The sequence below is a fragment of the Geotrypetes seraphini genome, chromosome 6 (assembly GCF_902459505.1).
Source record: "Geotrypetes seraphini chromosome 6, aGeoSer1.1, whole genome shotgun sequence".
Lineage (NCBI taxonomy): Eukaryota > Metazoa > Chordata > Amphibia > Gymnophiona > Dermophiidae > Geotrypetes > Geotrypetes seraphini.
In genome coordinates this window covers 210,758,292-210,775,015 of record NC_047089.1, presented here as the reverse complement: position 1 = coordinate 210,775,015, position 16,724 = coordinate 210,758,292, and the positions used below count along the sequence as shown (strand labels likewise).

Genomic DNA, 16,724 nt, shown 5'->3' with positions numbered 1-16,724 from the left:
AAAAAGTCCAAGACTACTGAAACTGGAGCGTGGAAGGGCTCTACATCCAACAACAAAAGAGTGCTGTGGAACCAAAGTTCTTGATGTACAAGTTTATTTATTAAAAAGGTTAAAATGCAAAATGGCATCCAGTGCTTAAAGGACTTTAAAGCCTAAGCATAGGCTGCCACTGTCGACGTCTTCTTAGCTCTGAGCAAAATGGTGATAACCATGTCCGAATAACCCTTGCTTGCCAGGGCCACCCATTCAAGAGCCGTACCATAAGCACAAAGTGTTCAGATTCTTGCTAGGGAAAGATCCTTGAGTGAGAAAGTCCACTAGGACTAGCAGTCTGAGGCCTTCATCCCTCTGGAAATGGACTAGGTCTGCATACCACAGCCTGCTGTGCCATTCAGGCTCCATTAAGACTGCCAACCTGGATGACTCCTGCAAATGACTCAACCGAGCATGGGCCACAGGGGAAACATAAGAACTCTGGGACTAAAGCTTACCACTCGCTTCTGATATCATATGTTCGTCTGTAATAGAGAGTCGTCTTTGTGTTTACTACTGGAGGCCATCAGATCCATCTGTGGAGGCTCCCATTGTCTAACTATGGTGTTGAACGCCCAGGGGGCAGAGATCATTCCCCTGGGTCAAGCGTCTGCCGACTGAAAGTCGGCATGCACATTTTCCACTCCTGCTATATGCGCAGCTGAGAGAGCCTACAAATGAGCTTCTAGCCGCAACAAGGCACTTCTGGTGTCCTCTTGCCTGTTGACATAGGACACTGCTGTTGCATTGTCCAAAAAGACTCTGCTTGTCTTGCCTTCAAGAGATTTCTCTCCAGTGTCTGAAGCACTAGTCAAATGGCTCTAAGTTCCAGACAATTTATGGACCACATCTGCTGAGCCAATGTGCAACAACCCTGAACTGAATGTCCGATGTGATCCCTGAAAGGACCGCTGTGCTGCTTGGCCTGCCACATAAGGATGAAATTTTCGAGAGCCTTGAAAATTGCCCTGTCCCGGATCTCAAGCTGTCCGCGGTCTGCTGTCTTTTTTTCTTTATATATAATTTTTATTAAGGAATTAAAGGAGAACAGACATAACTATATATTAGTACAAGACACAGAAAATATACAAAAATGCTTACAAGGCCTTGGAATGGTGGTCTGTAACACTTACCATTAGAACATCTAGACCCTTGCCAAATAGCATCTGACCATGAAAGGGGAACCTACTCAGCATGAGGCAGAATCTCCTGCCCACCGTCTGATCCACAGCATCTGTCGAGCTAAGATGATATCATTGAGAGCATCCTCTCTGTAATTCATCCCAGAGAGGTGCATTTGGTGATCCTCGTTGAACTCCAGATCTGAAGTTCGAGACAGGCAAGCATTACAAGCAAATGCTACAAAGGAAGACATGGCTTCCGCCTTAAGCCCTAGGGCCAAGGCTTCAAATTGTCTCTTGAGGAGCAGTGTGGTGGTTAAAGCTACAGCCTCAGCACCCTGAGGTTGGGGGTTCAAACCCATGCTGCTCCTTGTGACTCTGGGCAAGTCACTTAATCCCCCCATTGCCCCTGATATATTAAATAGATTGTGAGCCCACTGGGACAGACAGGGAAAAATGCTTGAGTAGCTGAATAAATTCATGTAAACCATTCTGAGCTCCTCTGGGAGAACGGTATAGAAAACTGAATGAATAAATAAATAAATAAATTTACGGTCCTGAGAATCGTTTATCACAACACCTCCTTCACTAGGCAAGGATGTGTTTGGTGACTTGTGCCACCAGTGAATCCACCTTAGGCTGAACAAACAGCTGCTGGAAATCCGGAACCATTGGGCAAAGCTTGGCCATAGCTTTAGCCACATGCACGGATCCTTCTGGAGACTTCCAGTGGCCCGTGACCAGCCTTGCGATATCCAGATGCGAAGGAAAGCACACAGTTGGAGCAACAGAGATGCTGATAACTGAGCACTGAGAGGAGGAAGCTGGAGGAACTTCCCTGGAAAACCTCATCACAAAAGGGGGGGGGGCACTATTAATCCCAGATGAGTTGAGAAGGAGCGAAACAGCCTGCGCTAACGCGCCTGAATAAATCACGGATGCGAACAGCTACGTAGGAGACGGCCCCTGAGCTTCAAAAATACAAAAGCAGGCTGGCTAGTTGGTCCCTGAGGGCTGATCCTGCTAGCAGCAGACTTCAGCAGCGCAAGTCTGTGTCTTCTCCCAGGCAGAAGTCTCAACAAGTGGGAACCTCTGAGCACTGAGCCTCCACTCGAACACTTAGTAAAATACCTGAAAATAATAAAACTGCATAGCAGAGAAAACACACTTCTGAGCAACTTGCTTGCAGAAAACAAACTGAGGGGGCAGGAGCAGGAAGGAGGTGGAGATGAAAAGATGATCGACAGTTTTCTGCAAACAATTTGTGGGTTCAGATGCAAAACCTTACACTTCAAGACCACTAGACACATTGCACTAGAAATAGCTTTTATAATGTTTTAAAAAAACTCAAACATCCACCCACATATTTAAACAGACCTTATCCTAGACATGCATTCACCTGGCCTAGTGCAGGCAAGACAGTGCTGACGTAATGCATTTGTACTATCTTGTCATTAGGGAATGCAGGACCCTGAGTCACAAAGAAGCCTTCTCTTCATGTTCCAGCCAGAGCAAATCTGGAGTTTTGATAAAGGGAGACCTGTTCTCTTGACTCAGAAGGACAATATATCCAAATTAGAGAATGACATGGTGATCCATTCCTGCGGTAAAACTGCACGAATGGGTAAAAAATTTGAGCTGTTTTACCATGGAAGCAATATTTTCAAACATATGCATGAAATGAAAATGTTCCCTTAACACATAAGAGTTTTTCATAAGTCATCCTGAAAAAAGATAGTGGAATGCTGAGAATAAAGGGTTCTTTGGGTTATTTCTAACACACAGATGAGTGTATTGAACTCATCTATCTGAAGATCCACTATATATGCAAAGAGAAGTACTGAAATTTAGAGAGCAGGAAACTCCATTGGTCACCAATTTGAATTTTTGTATGAACGGGGACAGAGCTCACAGGGATAGGGACAAGTCTTTACCCTGCATCATTCTCTAATTCTCTCCCTCGTACCCTTTGCACTGGTAGGCAAAATTTATCCCACTGCCAGCAGGAGAATCAACATATTGCCATGTCCGGAATCCCTGTCTCACTGGGAGCAAGAAAGGGAGATTATGTACTTCTAGAAATGGTTTAACCTTTTGACCTTCATGACACTGAACATTTGAAAAAGAAAATTGTCTCTGGTAGGAGAGAAGAGGACCCCACTACAGTAAAATTCAATACAGTGTGATCAGTTAATTTAAAATAGTTATGGTCCACTGAAAAAACAAAAGACTATTCTCAGCTTCTGTGAGTGCCTCGTTCAGTTGCCTCTCCATAGCAGAAAAGGAATGGAAGTCAAGACTTGTTATTCTCTCCCCATGGGCTCATGTACAAAGGAAGTGAAGAAAATTCTGTCACTAGACATTGAAGTTTGCAAACTTTCTCTCGTGTGCAGCCGGTACTTTCGTCTTGCAGTGCAAGGGTCTTTGACATTCCACGTCGGTCAGTGAGGGGTAATGCTGCCGATAGCACAGATAAGCGAAAACCAAGCCAATCAGTGATCCCACCAACACATCTGTAAAACAGCCACACAGTCCTGTCATATGAAGCTCCTCGGCTACAACAGATTTAGACAATCCTTGGCCTGCAAAGATTTAGACAATATTGGCCTGCAAAGATTGACTTTTCTTGGCAGGCATGGCCTGGATTCTCTTGGCGCCGGTATACACCCAAGCTCAATTAAAAAAACAACCACCATTTAAATGTTTTTAACTGAGTTTCAAGGTGCCTAAAAAAAAAAATAATTGGCACCTGAATCACACCTCTGTAGGTGCTTTAGGTCACCTAATGCCACTGTAGGCGTGGCTAACACCAGAAGTTTCATTATGTGGCCTAGAACGCCTAAGGAGCTGCAATCATCAAAGGTAGGCGCCAGAAATGTAGGCCTGAAAAACCCTGGCCTATATTTCCAGTGCCTTCCTTTGCTAGAGGCGCGATTCCGTACCTGTCGCTGTCTCATGATTGACATGCAATCGGCAGCCGCCACCAACGGCGCCAGTTACAGAATCCAGGCTCATGTGTCTAACTACAGCTGAGAGGCATAAAGTTATAGGTGGTACCAAAAAACTGAGACAGCACTAGTCTCTTCCCCTAGTTACTTTTAAAATGAAGTCAGATGTGTTCCTATCTTAAATCGATAAAGCCATTTTTCAACCAAGCAATCATGTCTGCTGGCGGGGACTCCATCTGTCTGACCATTCAATTGCACAGATACAGATGCACACCCCTGTCACTCAATGAGACACACTTTACCATGTGTTTTCACACCCAGTCCCCAAACTGACATGCATAAGTTTGTAAAGAGAGGAGAGGCAAAAAATGTGCCATTCTGTCTCATGCTTCTCAACTTGTTTGAATTACTTAGTGCCAAGTAGTAAGACAGTTTTGCATCACAGTTAATTAGCCAAATACTTCCACCATCAATAAAACAAAATTGCTAAACAGAAACTGAAATACGAGTGCAAGAAGGGAGCATACAGTCCAGATGATCCTGCAATTGTACAGTGTAAGGATAGAAGGGGTACCAGCTCCAACTCACCCTGCCAATGGTGCTTGTAATCACAGGTACGAGAAAGTGCAATGAGGACAGCGAGAAGGAGAGGGCATAAAAAGGCACAGAGTTGCCAGGCTCTACCGCGGCCAGCAGGTGAGAAACACTGCAGCTTTCCTGCTATGTAGAAGGCAGTGAATCCAAGGCCAGCAAATGCAACTGAAATAAGGGAGAGAGGGGAAACCCATCAAGCCATATGTACCATTTCAAAGTGAAAAATGAGAATTCTCAAATCTGCGCAGGCACTTTCTGTAGACAGCAGGATTATCAAACAAGTAAACAGCATCTCTGGATGGCACAAAGCCAAATTTGGGGTTCTCTAGGCTCAGAGAACCCTTGAGTATATGCAGCTGCCAGCTGTGTTGAGTCTTCTCAGTCTTTTATGTAGCTATATTCAGCTGTATTGGAGCAGTAAGAGGGATGGGTAAATAATTTATACTATCATCTACAGAGAATCCCCATTTCAGGTAAGTAACTGCCATACAAATGGGGACAAGCTGAGGGTTGTGCTAATAATTACATTACTATTTGTATTTTAGCTCCCAGGAAATGCACCAGTGACTGGCTAGGAAATCTGAAGCTCTTAAAGAGAGGAATAAAATTCAATTGCTTATCTATAAATTTTATAGATTCATACCACTTGTTAAAGAAAACTGGGAACTATGCAATTACACTGTGGAGAGAACTCCCCCCCCCCCAAAAAAAAGGTGCCTTTTACTAAACCACGTTAATGGTTATTATGTGGAAGATGGCTAGCGCAAAACTGCAGAATAATGGGTTTTGCACGCTGAGGTGCTAATGGTTTAACTTGCACAAGTGGGGCATAGGCAGAGAAAGAGTGTACCCTAGATTTTTCATTAGCATGCAGAAAATACTGTACACTAACTGCCAAATTTGATATTAACACAGAGGCATTTAGGAGACACTATAAGCTGAATAATGCATCAAAGCCCAAAGGGCCGCCGCGTGAACGGACTGCTGGGCATGATGGACCACTGGTCTGACTCAGCAGTGGCAATTCTTATGTTCTTATGGGCTTCAGTGCATTTGCTGCATAGCATTCGCTACTGTGGCTTGATAAAAGAGGCCCTAAGGCCCTGATTCTGCAAAGCGTGTCTAAAGTTAGGCATCGTTTCGGCGTCTAAGTTACACATCCTTTGTAGAATCGCGCTCAGCACTGTTTAGACATCTAACTTTTTAGGTGTCCTTTAGAGCAGGGATCTCAAAGTTCCTCCTTGAGGGCCGCAATCCAGTCAGGTTTTCAGGAGTTCCCCAATGAATATGCATTGAAAGCAGTGCATTAACATAGATCTCATGCATATTAATTGGGGAAATCCTGAAAACCCGACTGGATTGCGGACCTCAAGGAGGGACTTTGAGATCCCTGCTTTAGAGAATCAGGTTTTAGGCGAGAGTAGACGTCCAAACATGTCCTTAATGTTATAATATTTTATTATTATGATGTTATTAGAATGTCGATTTTATGGTGATTTTCATTATAATTGTGATACTGGGAGTTGGATCTGTTTAATGCTTTTATTTATTTCTCTTCCATCAGAGAGAGTGACTGGGATTCGAACCAGCAACATTAGGGTAGAAGGCTGTAGGTTTAACCAGTGTGCTACAGAGTGAGCTAGCAAATTGCATAGCAATTGTAAAACTAGTATTGTATAGGAGGTCTACTTTTGAGCATAGTTTGGGCTACAGATAAGACCCGAGTTCTATGAACGGAACTTAGGCACAGATTGGACATCCTTAATACGATCTGCTAAATAGTTCTCTGGGTTTTTATTTTTGCTTTATTAAGCTCAAAATACATTTAATAAGGCATCACATAAACAGGGCACATCAAAACAGATATTGCATGTAAAACCTTCTATTTTTGTGGACAAACAGCAAAGCTATTTGCTAATTAGAGAAAAACATCCATTAACTGAAGCACAGCACATGAAAACACAGCTTTAGGTTTCTTGCTAAAAGGCTACTATTTTTTCTGACTAAACAATGCTCCAATCAGCTCATTCTTAAAAGCAAAGAAAGCACATGAAAAAATATATAGATTGTATACATAATTTCATTTGCAAAAGCTTAAAAACTGAAAAAAAACCCAGATACAGACCTTAGCATGGCTTCTACTTCATTGCAAATAAAGGTGTGCAGCTGCACAATGCTGACCTCATTGTGAGATCATCAAGGTGCACTTGCAAGGTAGAATGCCACAATTAAAATATGTGCTGGGATTTGAACCCATGACCTCTGGAAGAAGAGCACAGGGCTTCTACCCGGTAAGTCACAGCTGCTTCCTTTCAGTCATGGGGGTTCCTACCATGAGAGCTTAGTGATCCTAGCCATGTAAAGGTGAAAATACCTGAGAAGATCATGGCTTAGCAGATCCCTAAGCTATCATATAAGACGTGAGGAAGAAAGATATTCGTGGAAGCTGCTGCGGCTCAAAGTGTAAAAGCCCTGAAGAAACAGACCACTAAAGCGCTTAACCCTATTTTCATAGTTGTGGTTTCTCCCTGTGACCTAAGTGCAGTTCTCTCCCACTCTCAGGCTAAGCATCACTATACAGAAGAAATTAAGCAATTGTGAAAAATTAGATTTGGGCAGTAAGGGAAGTACATGGGGAAAGGTATCTTCTCAGCTATCCTTCCCAAATAAAACGCTCCCTGGGAACACTCACAGGAGGAATGTCCACTGGGGAAGCTCTTACGACCTTCCATCACGACTTCCACATCACCAGTGCACAACAGCTCAGAGTTGGGCAATCCATCCGGGAAGCAGCGAAAGAAGAAATCCGGTCGTGGCCTGTGAACAGAATAAGATCACCATTCTAGTAGCAAGTCAAAGTTTAATGTTAGGGGGCCTGTTAAGAGCTTCAACTATGTCTATAACCGCATCTTCACTGTCTGCAAAGTGAATCAGAGTACAGCAAAGCTAAACAACATTTCTAACTCACTTTTAGGCCTCCACATCAGGAGGATGTGTATCACCTTTGATTCACAGTGCAAGCAACACATTTATCTCCAAAAGTGACACCATGTCCATTCATTCACGCCAAAGTAATTAAGAAATGGGAGAGTATAATTGAAAACAGGATTTCTCACCTCAAAACAATCAACAAAAAAAGAAATCTTATCTCAACGAATATATCAAAAATTATATTAACTAATGATAATAATAATAATAATTTTATTATATACCACCAAAGCGTAGTAGTTCGAGGCGGTTTACAACAAAGAAGAGCTGGACAATCAGTGAATGTAGGTACAATGTAAAGTTATCAAAATACAGGTAAGCAGGATACAGAGGTAAGGCATAGGAGATCTTGGGAGACAATTTGGTTAGCGTTGAAGAGATGAGGCTTAAGAGATCTTAGCTTACAAATCGATTAAACAAGTTTTTTTTACTAATTTTCTGAAACTTAGGTAGGATGAGGAGTGTGTGATAATATTGCCCAGTCAGTTGACCTGCTTGGAAAGCAAGTGTTCTGTTCAGGTATCTTTTGTAATGGCAGGTCTTTAGTGTTGGATGGTTAAACAGATGGACTCTGCGTGTGGGTCTGGTTAAAATGGGGAACCAAGTACATGGGGGGCCGAACCAAGAACGGATTTGAAACAGAGACAGGCAAATTTGAACAGCACTCTTGCTTCAAGGGGCAGCCAGTGGAGTTTTTGGTAATAGGGCGTTATATGTTCCCATTTTTTTAACCCGAAAATCAATTGGATTGCCAAATTTTGGATGATTTGGAGTCTTTGAAGGTTTTTTTGAAAGACCCCAAATAAATGATGTTACAGTAGTCGAGTATGCTTAGAATGGAGGATTGCACCAGTAAGCGGAATGAGATTGCATCGAAGTATTTGCCGATGGTTCTTAGTTTCCATAATATTGAGAAGCCTTTTATGACCAGTGAGTCAGTGTGTGCTTCAAGGGTAAGGTAGCGGTCCAGAGTCACTCCCAGAATTTTTATGGAATTTGTAATAGGTAAGACTTGATCATTCAAGGAAATTGATGAATCTTTGATTTTGTCATTAGGACTAGCCAGGTTTTTTCTGAATTGAGTTTCAATTTGAATTCCGCCATCCTTAGTTCGATTTGCTTTAAGATAGATGCTAGGTGATTCTTCGTCTCGGGAGTTAGATTTGTTAGGGGAAAGACTATAGTGATGTCGTCGGCATAGATGTAAAATTTGATTTTTAAACTTTGCAATACATTCCCCAGTGTGGCCAGGTAAATGTTGAAGAGTGTGGGGGATAGGGGGGAGCCCTGCAGGACTCCACACGAATTTACCCACCTGAAGGAATGAGTATTGTCACTGTAAACTTGGTATGATCGTTTACTCAAAAAACCCTGGAACCATTTTAACACGTTACCAGAGAGACCAATTGACTCCAAACAGTCCAAAAGAATAGCATGATCAACTAAGTCGAAGGCATTACTTAAATCAAATTGCAGGACTAGTGCACTTGAGCCCTGGCTAAATAAGTTGTGGAGGGAATCTAGCAGAGAGGCAATAATAGTTTCAATGCTATGCCTGAGACGAAAGCCTGGCTGGCTGTCATTTATCCAGATAGGTTACTAAATCCTGGTTGACCAGACCTTCCATCAGCTTAACAAAGAAGGGAATGCTCGCGATGGGTCTGTAATTTGATGTCAGCTTGACAGATTCTTTGGGTTTTTTATACAAATCGGTGTGATCAGGATCTGGCCTAGGACTTCAGGAAATGTGCCCGACAGAAGTAGGGAAGAGAGCCAAGCGTGTAACTTGGCTTTGAAGGAGACCAGGGCAACTTTCATAACATTTGGTGGGCAACAGTCTAATTTGCAATAGGAATCAGCGTATTTTGAGTAAAATTTGCAGAATTGTTGCCAGGTAGGGGTGGTAAAATTGTTCCAGATCAAATCTGCCCTGGGTTCGTCTTTGAGTTGAGCAACTGGGTAGTTCAAATGGTTGGTTGTGACGACCGATAGGGTGGATCTCAGGTTGGAGATTTTGTTGTTGAAAAACTCAGCCAGGGCATTGGTCGAGGGTGGGGAGTCTAAGGTGGGGCGGGTTAAGGTCTGAATGTCGTAAAGATTGTTGACTATTTTGAAAAGATTTTTGATGTCTGTGTTTGGAGAAGCAATTTTTTGTGCGTAAAAGTTAGTGCGTTTAGATATTATAAGTTTTTTATACTCTTAATTTTGTTCTCCAATTCACTCTCTCTTTACTATCTCCAGATTTCAGCCATTGTCTTTCAAGTTTTTGTAACTCCCGTTTCACCGTTCCTAGTTCAGCGTCAAACCAGCCATCCAAATTTTTGTTTCTCATTTTCCTTGATTTTTTGGAGGCCATTTTATTTAGGATCTGCATGCTCGTGTTGGTCCAGGAGTCTACCATAAATGAGTCGGGGTCTGGGTTGGAAGAGATGTCATAGTGTGACCAGAATTCCACGGGATTTACCAAGCCTCTAGTGGCTACCACTTTCTTATTCCTTTTTGCCACCTTGGGATTGGATGGGGGGACGTCTTGTTTGCCAGCTAAGTTGGAAATTGCATAGTCGGTGGTCTGACCATAAGGAATCGGTCCAAGTGGCTTGATCCCAGAGAATCTTGAGATAGACTAGTTTTTTGGAGGAGAAGGTTACTAGGTCTAGTTGATGACCTTTTTGATGGGTCTTTTCTGGGTTTGGCACGAAGAAGTCTAGAGAAGTGCTCAATAGAAAATCACCATTTTATACCGGCAACGGGATTTCTTTTTTTGTTGATCATTCATTCACTCCTTCATCCAAGGATGTGTACATTCTATTTATCTTTACTCTTCTCCAGCTGAAACCAATCAACCCAATCATCTAGCAACATAGCTAATTCATCTGTGTGTGCATCCATCTTTTAACCTTTGTAGTCACAAATTCTAAATACCTAGGAAGAACTGGAGAACCAATAAACACATACAATCCAAACTCCAGTTTCCTACATACAGCTTCACAGCGCTACTGCCTAACAGTGCCCTGATGAAACGGTTGTTAGACCGTGAAACGATAGCCACCATCAGCTGAAATGAGTACAGACTGAAGCAAGCACAGCATGTGGTAAAAGCAATAAGTACTTTTCTACCTTTTGTCACTTGTGAGTGCGTTTGAAATGTATGCTTAAGACTCAATAAGGAGGGTTTTTTTGGCCAGTGATAGAAGTGTGCAGGGGAGCTTGTGTATTGTTTAAAGCTCTCTCCTTCACAGCTCTGGGGTAGCGTTGCTCACCGCGGCTTCTGAGGCCTTTTTCCTCCTTAAGGAAGAAATGTTTATTCTAGCTGGGAAACACTAAGACTTTATTTTCAATATTAACTAGAGTTTGGATTGTATGTCCATCTTTTAACATGTGATTAAAGCTTCCATTGATCCAATTATTATTTCGGATCATGCTGGAATATGGGCTGAATTACAATTAGATCAATTAGAGAATAGAAGACCTCTATGGAGATTTGATAATGCATTGCTTGTGGATGACAAATTTTTGGCAGATTTCAAAGCACAAATTAGGGAATTTTTTCAATTTAATTTATTAGGGGATACATCTATTGAAAATCTATGGGATGCCTTTAAGGTGACTATGAGAGGATATATTATTTCCTATTCTGCTTATATTAGGAAACAGATTAAAGAGCAGTTTTTGAATTTAGAAAAAGAAATTAAAATATTAGAATCCAAATTGATAAGTAAATGGGACCATGATATATTGCAAGCTCTTTTAAAAGCAAAAGGTAAATATAATGAATTAGCTTCAAAAATGATAAGAAGAGAATTGTTTTCCAAACAGACAATGTATTATGGAAATTCTAATAAGGCGGGAAGATTATTGGCAAAGAAAAGAAGAACCAACATTAATGCAATAAAAGATGATAAAGGTATTATAAATAATCAAACTGATCAAATATTAAAGCAGTTTCTGAAATTTTATAAAGACCTGTATTCTTCTGAGTCTTATATGGAGATTAAATTTTTTAGATTTAATTATTGGACCTAAGGTTCCTGAACATATAAAAAGAAGTTTAGAAGAACCTATATCTCTAAAAGAATTAGAATCAGCGTTGAAGTCTCTTAGAGTTGGATCCGCTCCAGGTGGTGATGGATATATGGTAGAATTTTATAAAACATTTCAAAATGTCCTTTTATCTTTTTTATTAAATTTATATCAGACACAACTTATAAAAGGTCATATTAAGGGTACTATGGCTGAATTGTTTTGCCTAAGCCAAACAAAGATCCCACTTTGGTTTCAAACTACAGGCTTATATCTTTAATAAATGTGGATAATAAGCTTTTGGCGAAAATTTTGGCTTTGAGATTATCTAAAGCTCTCCCTTATATTATAGATATGCATCAGACTGGGTTTGTTGCTAAAAGACATTCCTCTAATAACTCTAGATTAGCGTTCCATATGTTAAATTTATCAAAAAAGTTGGAAGAGCCGGCTTTTGCTGTTTCTTTAGATGCAGAGAAAGCTTTTGATAGGGTAGAATGGAATTTCATGTATCAAGCTTTAGATTGGTTTGGCATAGGTTCTGGATTTATACAAATGATAAAAACATTGTATAGCTTCCCTGTTGCAAGATTAAATATTAATAATACATTGTCTGAGGGTTTTCAATTGCAGAGGGGAGTTAGACAAGGTTGTCCTTTATCTCCTTTGTTATTTGATATAGTATTAGAACCCTTATTGTTAGCTATGCAACAAGCAAAGGGGTAAAGGGTATTCCTTATTCTGATATGAAATATAAGATCTCGGCATATGCAGATGATATTCTGCTTTATTTGAGAAATCCAGAGTCTACCTTACCTTGTTTGTTGGAATTGATTGATACATTTGGTAAATTTTCAGGTTATAAAATCAATTGGAGTAAATCAGAAATTTTGCCTTTAAATGGTTATTGTTTAAAAGGATTATTTGATTCTTTTCCATTCATATGGAAAGAGGATGGATTTAAGTATCTTGGTATTCAAATTAAAAGTACAATTGAGGATACAGTAAAGGAAAATGAAAAATTTGTATTAAAAAGAGTTACGGAGTTATGTAAGCAATGGAATCCTTTACATCTTTCTTGGTGTGGGGGAGAGTTCAAACTATTAAAATGATGATTTTACCTGTGGTTTGCTACCAAATGAGTATGATATCGATTTATTTTCAGCGGTCCTTTTATAAAAAACTTAATGGTATTCTTACGAAATTTCTTTGGCTTGGTAAAATGCCTAGAATTGCTTTAGTATCCTTGCAAAAGTCAATTGAGGAGGGTGGGGTAAATTTTCCAAATTTTTATAGGTACCATCAAGCCTATATTTTACATCAGGGTATAGAACATAGAAACATAGAAAGATGACGGCAGAAAAGGGCCACGGTCCATCAAGTCTGCCCAATCTATTGACCCACCCCATTAAGTCTGAATGCTAATGACCTAGTTCCTTAACTCGACCCTCGTAGGGATCCCACGTGGATGTCCCATTTATTCTTAAAGTCGAGCACGCTGGTGGCCTTGATCACCTGCACCGGAAGTCTGTTCCAGTGATCTACCACCCTTTCTGTGAAGAAATACTTCCTGGTGTCACCACTAAATTTCCCTCCTCTGAGTTTGAGCGGGTGCCCCCTTGTGACCGAGGGTCCCTTGGGAAAGAATATATCGTTTTCCACCTCGACACGACCCGTGACGTACTTAAATGTCTCAATCATGTCACCCCTTTCCCTGCGCTCCTCTAGGGTATAGAGCTGCAGTTTGCCCAGTCTTTCTTCGTATGAGAGACCCTTGAGCCCCAAGACCATCCTAGTGGCCATCCTCTGGACCGACTCAGCTCGAAGCACATCTTTCCGGTAATGTGGCCTCCAGAATTGCACACAGTATTCCAGATGGGGTCTCACCATGGTTCTATAGAGTGGCATTATGACTTCAGGTTTACGGCTGACGAAGCTTCTATTGATACATCCCATCATTTGCCTTGCCTTTGATGAGGCCTTCTCTACTTGTTTGGCAGCCTTCATGTCTGCACTGATGATTACCCCCAAGTCCCGTTCCTCTGAAGTCCTAGCTAGCGTTTCTCCATTCAAGGAGTATGTTCTGCATGGATTTCCTCTGCCGAGATGCATGACCTTACATTTTTTAGCGTTGAAGCCTAGCTGCCATGTCGAGGACCAGTTTTCTAATGTATTGGATCCTCCCAGAACTCATAGATAATGCACCAGATTGGTTGTATTTGGAATGGCGCCTTTGAATTTAGTTCATGTTCCAAGTATTAACATACCTAGAAGATATAGGGAAAATAAAATTTTAATGGATACTTGGAAAACATTGAGATATACCAGCAATTTAACACCTATCCCAATTAATAAGTCAACTAATCAATCCTTATGGATAAACTCCAAGATTAAAATTGGCGGAGCTCAAGTCCTTTGGAAGTACTGGATTATTGCAGGCATTTGAACTCTAAATGATGTTATTTCGGATGGTAAACTGCTTGAATTTTCACAACTGCAACATAGATTTGGTCTTAGTAAAACACAAAGTTTTAAATGGTTGCAGTTGAAGCAGGCTATTCAGGTAGGGTTCCCTGAATGGAAGACTTTGAACAGTCAATATAGTCTGGAGTTCCTATGCTTCCAAGCAGACTTCCTAGGACATCAAGCCACATTGTGGTATAAATTATTATCTGGATACTTGAATAAAAAAAACAAAGAATGGTCTGAGAGACATTTGGAGCATTGAGATCAAGCATCAAATTTCTGCATCTCAATGGCCACGAATTTGGTCTTGGAGAATGAGATGTACAGTGTCAGCATCTATGAGACAAACTTGGCTATTTTTGTTACATAGAGTGTTTTGGACCCCTGTTCGTTTACAAAAACTAGATAGTTCTAAGTCCAATAAATGCTGGCATTGTAATCTGGAACCTGGGACATTAGATCATTTACTTTATTATTGTCCCTATATTAAGATATTTTGGAATTCAATTTGGTCTCAAGTGAACTCATTATTGGAAAATCTTACGATACAGTGTTATTTGGCATGATGATGAGGAAAAAGAGTCAAATATCATCATATAACAACAAACTTTTATTAGTTATGACAGGGGTTGCCATCCAACATATAACCAATAATTGGAAAAATCACAAAAAGCACAGTTACTTACCGTAACAGGTGTTATCCAGGGACAGCAGGCAGATATTCTTGACTGATGGGTGACGGCACAGACGGAGCCCCGGTACGGACAATTTTAGAGTGATTGCACTCTAAGAACTTTAGAAAGTTCTAGCTAGGCCGCACCGCGCGTGCGCGAGTGCCTTCCCGCCCGACAGAGGCGCGCGGTCCCCAGTTAGGATAAGCCAGCTAAGAAGCCAACCCGGGGAGGTGGGAGGGACGCAAGAATATCTGCCTGCTGTCCCTGGATAACACCTGTTACGGTAAGTAACTGTGCTTTATCCCAGGACAAGCAGGCAGCATATTCTTGACTGATGGGTGACCTCCAAGCTAACAAAAAGAGGGATGGAGGGAAGGTTGGCCATTAGGAGAATAAATTTTGTAAAACAGATTGGCCGAAGTGTCCATCCCGCCTGGAGAATGCATCCAGACAATAGTGAGATGTGAAAGTATGAACTGAGGACCAAGTAGCAGCTTTGCAGATTTCCTCAATAGGAGTGGAACGGAGGAAAGCTACAGACGCTGCCATAGCTCTAATTTTGTGGCCCGTGACAGAACCCTCCAGTGTCAGGCCCGACTGAGCATAACAAAAAGAAACGCAAGCAGCAAGCCAATTGGATAGAGTGCGTTTAGATACAGGGTGACCCAACTTGTTAGGATCAAAGGACAAAAACAGTTGAGGAGATGATCTGTGAGGTTTGGTGCGATCAAGATAGTAAGCCAGAGCACGTTTACAATCCAAGGTATGCAAAGCCTGTTCACCTGGATTAGAATGAGGCTTTGGGAAAAAAACAGGAAGAACGATGGATTGATTAAGGTGAAACTCAGACACAACCTTAGGAAGGAATTTTGGATGTGTACGAAGGACAACCTTATCATGGTGAAAAACAGTGAAAGGTGGATCAGCCACCAGTGCATGGAGCTCACTGACCCTCCTGGCAGAAGTGAGAGCTATCAGAAAGACCACTTTCCAAGTTAGAAATTTAAAATGCGTTGTGGCCAGAGGCTCGAAAGGAGGCTTCATTAACGCAGAAAGAACCACATTAAGATCCCATACAACAGGAGGGGCCTTAAGAGGTGGTTTTACATTGAAAAGGCCTTTCATGAACCTTGAGACTAAGGGATGAGCTGAGAGGGGTTTTCCCTGGATCGGCTCATGAAAAGCTGCAATGGCACTAAGATGGACCCTTATCGAAGAGGATTTAAGACCAGAGTCAGATAAGGACAAAAGATAGTCCAACACCAAGCCCACTGCTGTAGATATGGGATTATGGTGATGTAACAGGCACCAGGAAGAAAACCGAGACCACTTCTGCTGGTAACATTGAAGAGTAGACGGTTTCCTGGAGGCATCAATAATAGAACGGACAGGCTGAGAAAGGAGAGCATGAGGTGAAGTCAGCCCGAGAGATACCAAGCTGTCAGGTGCAGAGACTGTAAGTTGGGATGAAGAAGCGTTTGCTGATTCTGTGTAAGTAGTGAAGGAAACAGAGGAAGAGGTATGGGTTCCCTGGAACTGAGTTGAAGTAGAAGGGAAAACCAATGCTGTCTGGGCCACCGTGGAGCGATGAGGATCATGGTGGCTTGTTCCCTCTTGAGCTTGAATAAGGTGCGCAGCATGAGCGGAAGAGGAGGGAATGCATAAAGGAAGAGATTGGTCCAATCCAGAAGAAATGCATCGGGTTCCAGACGGTGAGGGGATCCCGTCCCTCCTTGTTTGTTGAGGTAATACATTGCAACTTGGTTGTCTGTGCAAATGAGAAGAACCTGAGGAAAGAGGAGATGTTGAAAAGCTTTGAGGGCGTAAAATATCGCTCTGAGTTCCAGGAAATTGATGTGGTGCTTCTTTTCCTGGGTGGT

At 41.6% G+C, this 16,724-nt stretch overlaps 1 protein-coding gene across 2 annotated transcripts in view; it reads right to left on the bottom strand.

Moving 5' to 3' along the window:
• Nucleotides 1-2,466: 2,466 nt before the first annotated feature.
• Nucleotides 2,467-16,724, bottom strand: part of PLPP5 (phospholipid phosphatase 5) — a 28,442-nt gene continuing 14,184 nt past the window's right edge. For both annotated transcript variants that reach the window (XM_033949641.1, XM_033949640.1), the window contains exons 6-8: nt 7,389-7,513; nt 4,691-4,861; nt 2,467-3,667 (exon numbers count right to left, since the gene is read on the bottom strand). In XM_033949641.1, the coding sequence (XP_033805532.1) occupies nt 3,510-3,667; nt 4,691-4,861; nt 7,389-7,513 (454 nt within the window). In that variant the 3' untranslated portion in view covers nt 2,467-3,509. The remainder of the gene's footprint in view (nt 3,668-4,690; nt 4,862-7,388; nt 7,514-16,724) is intronic.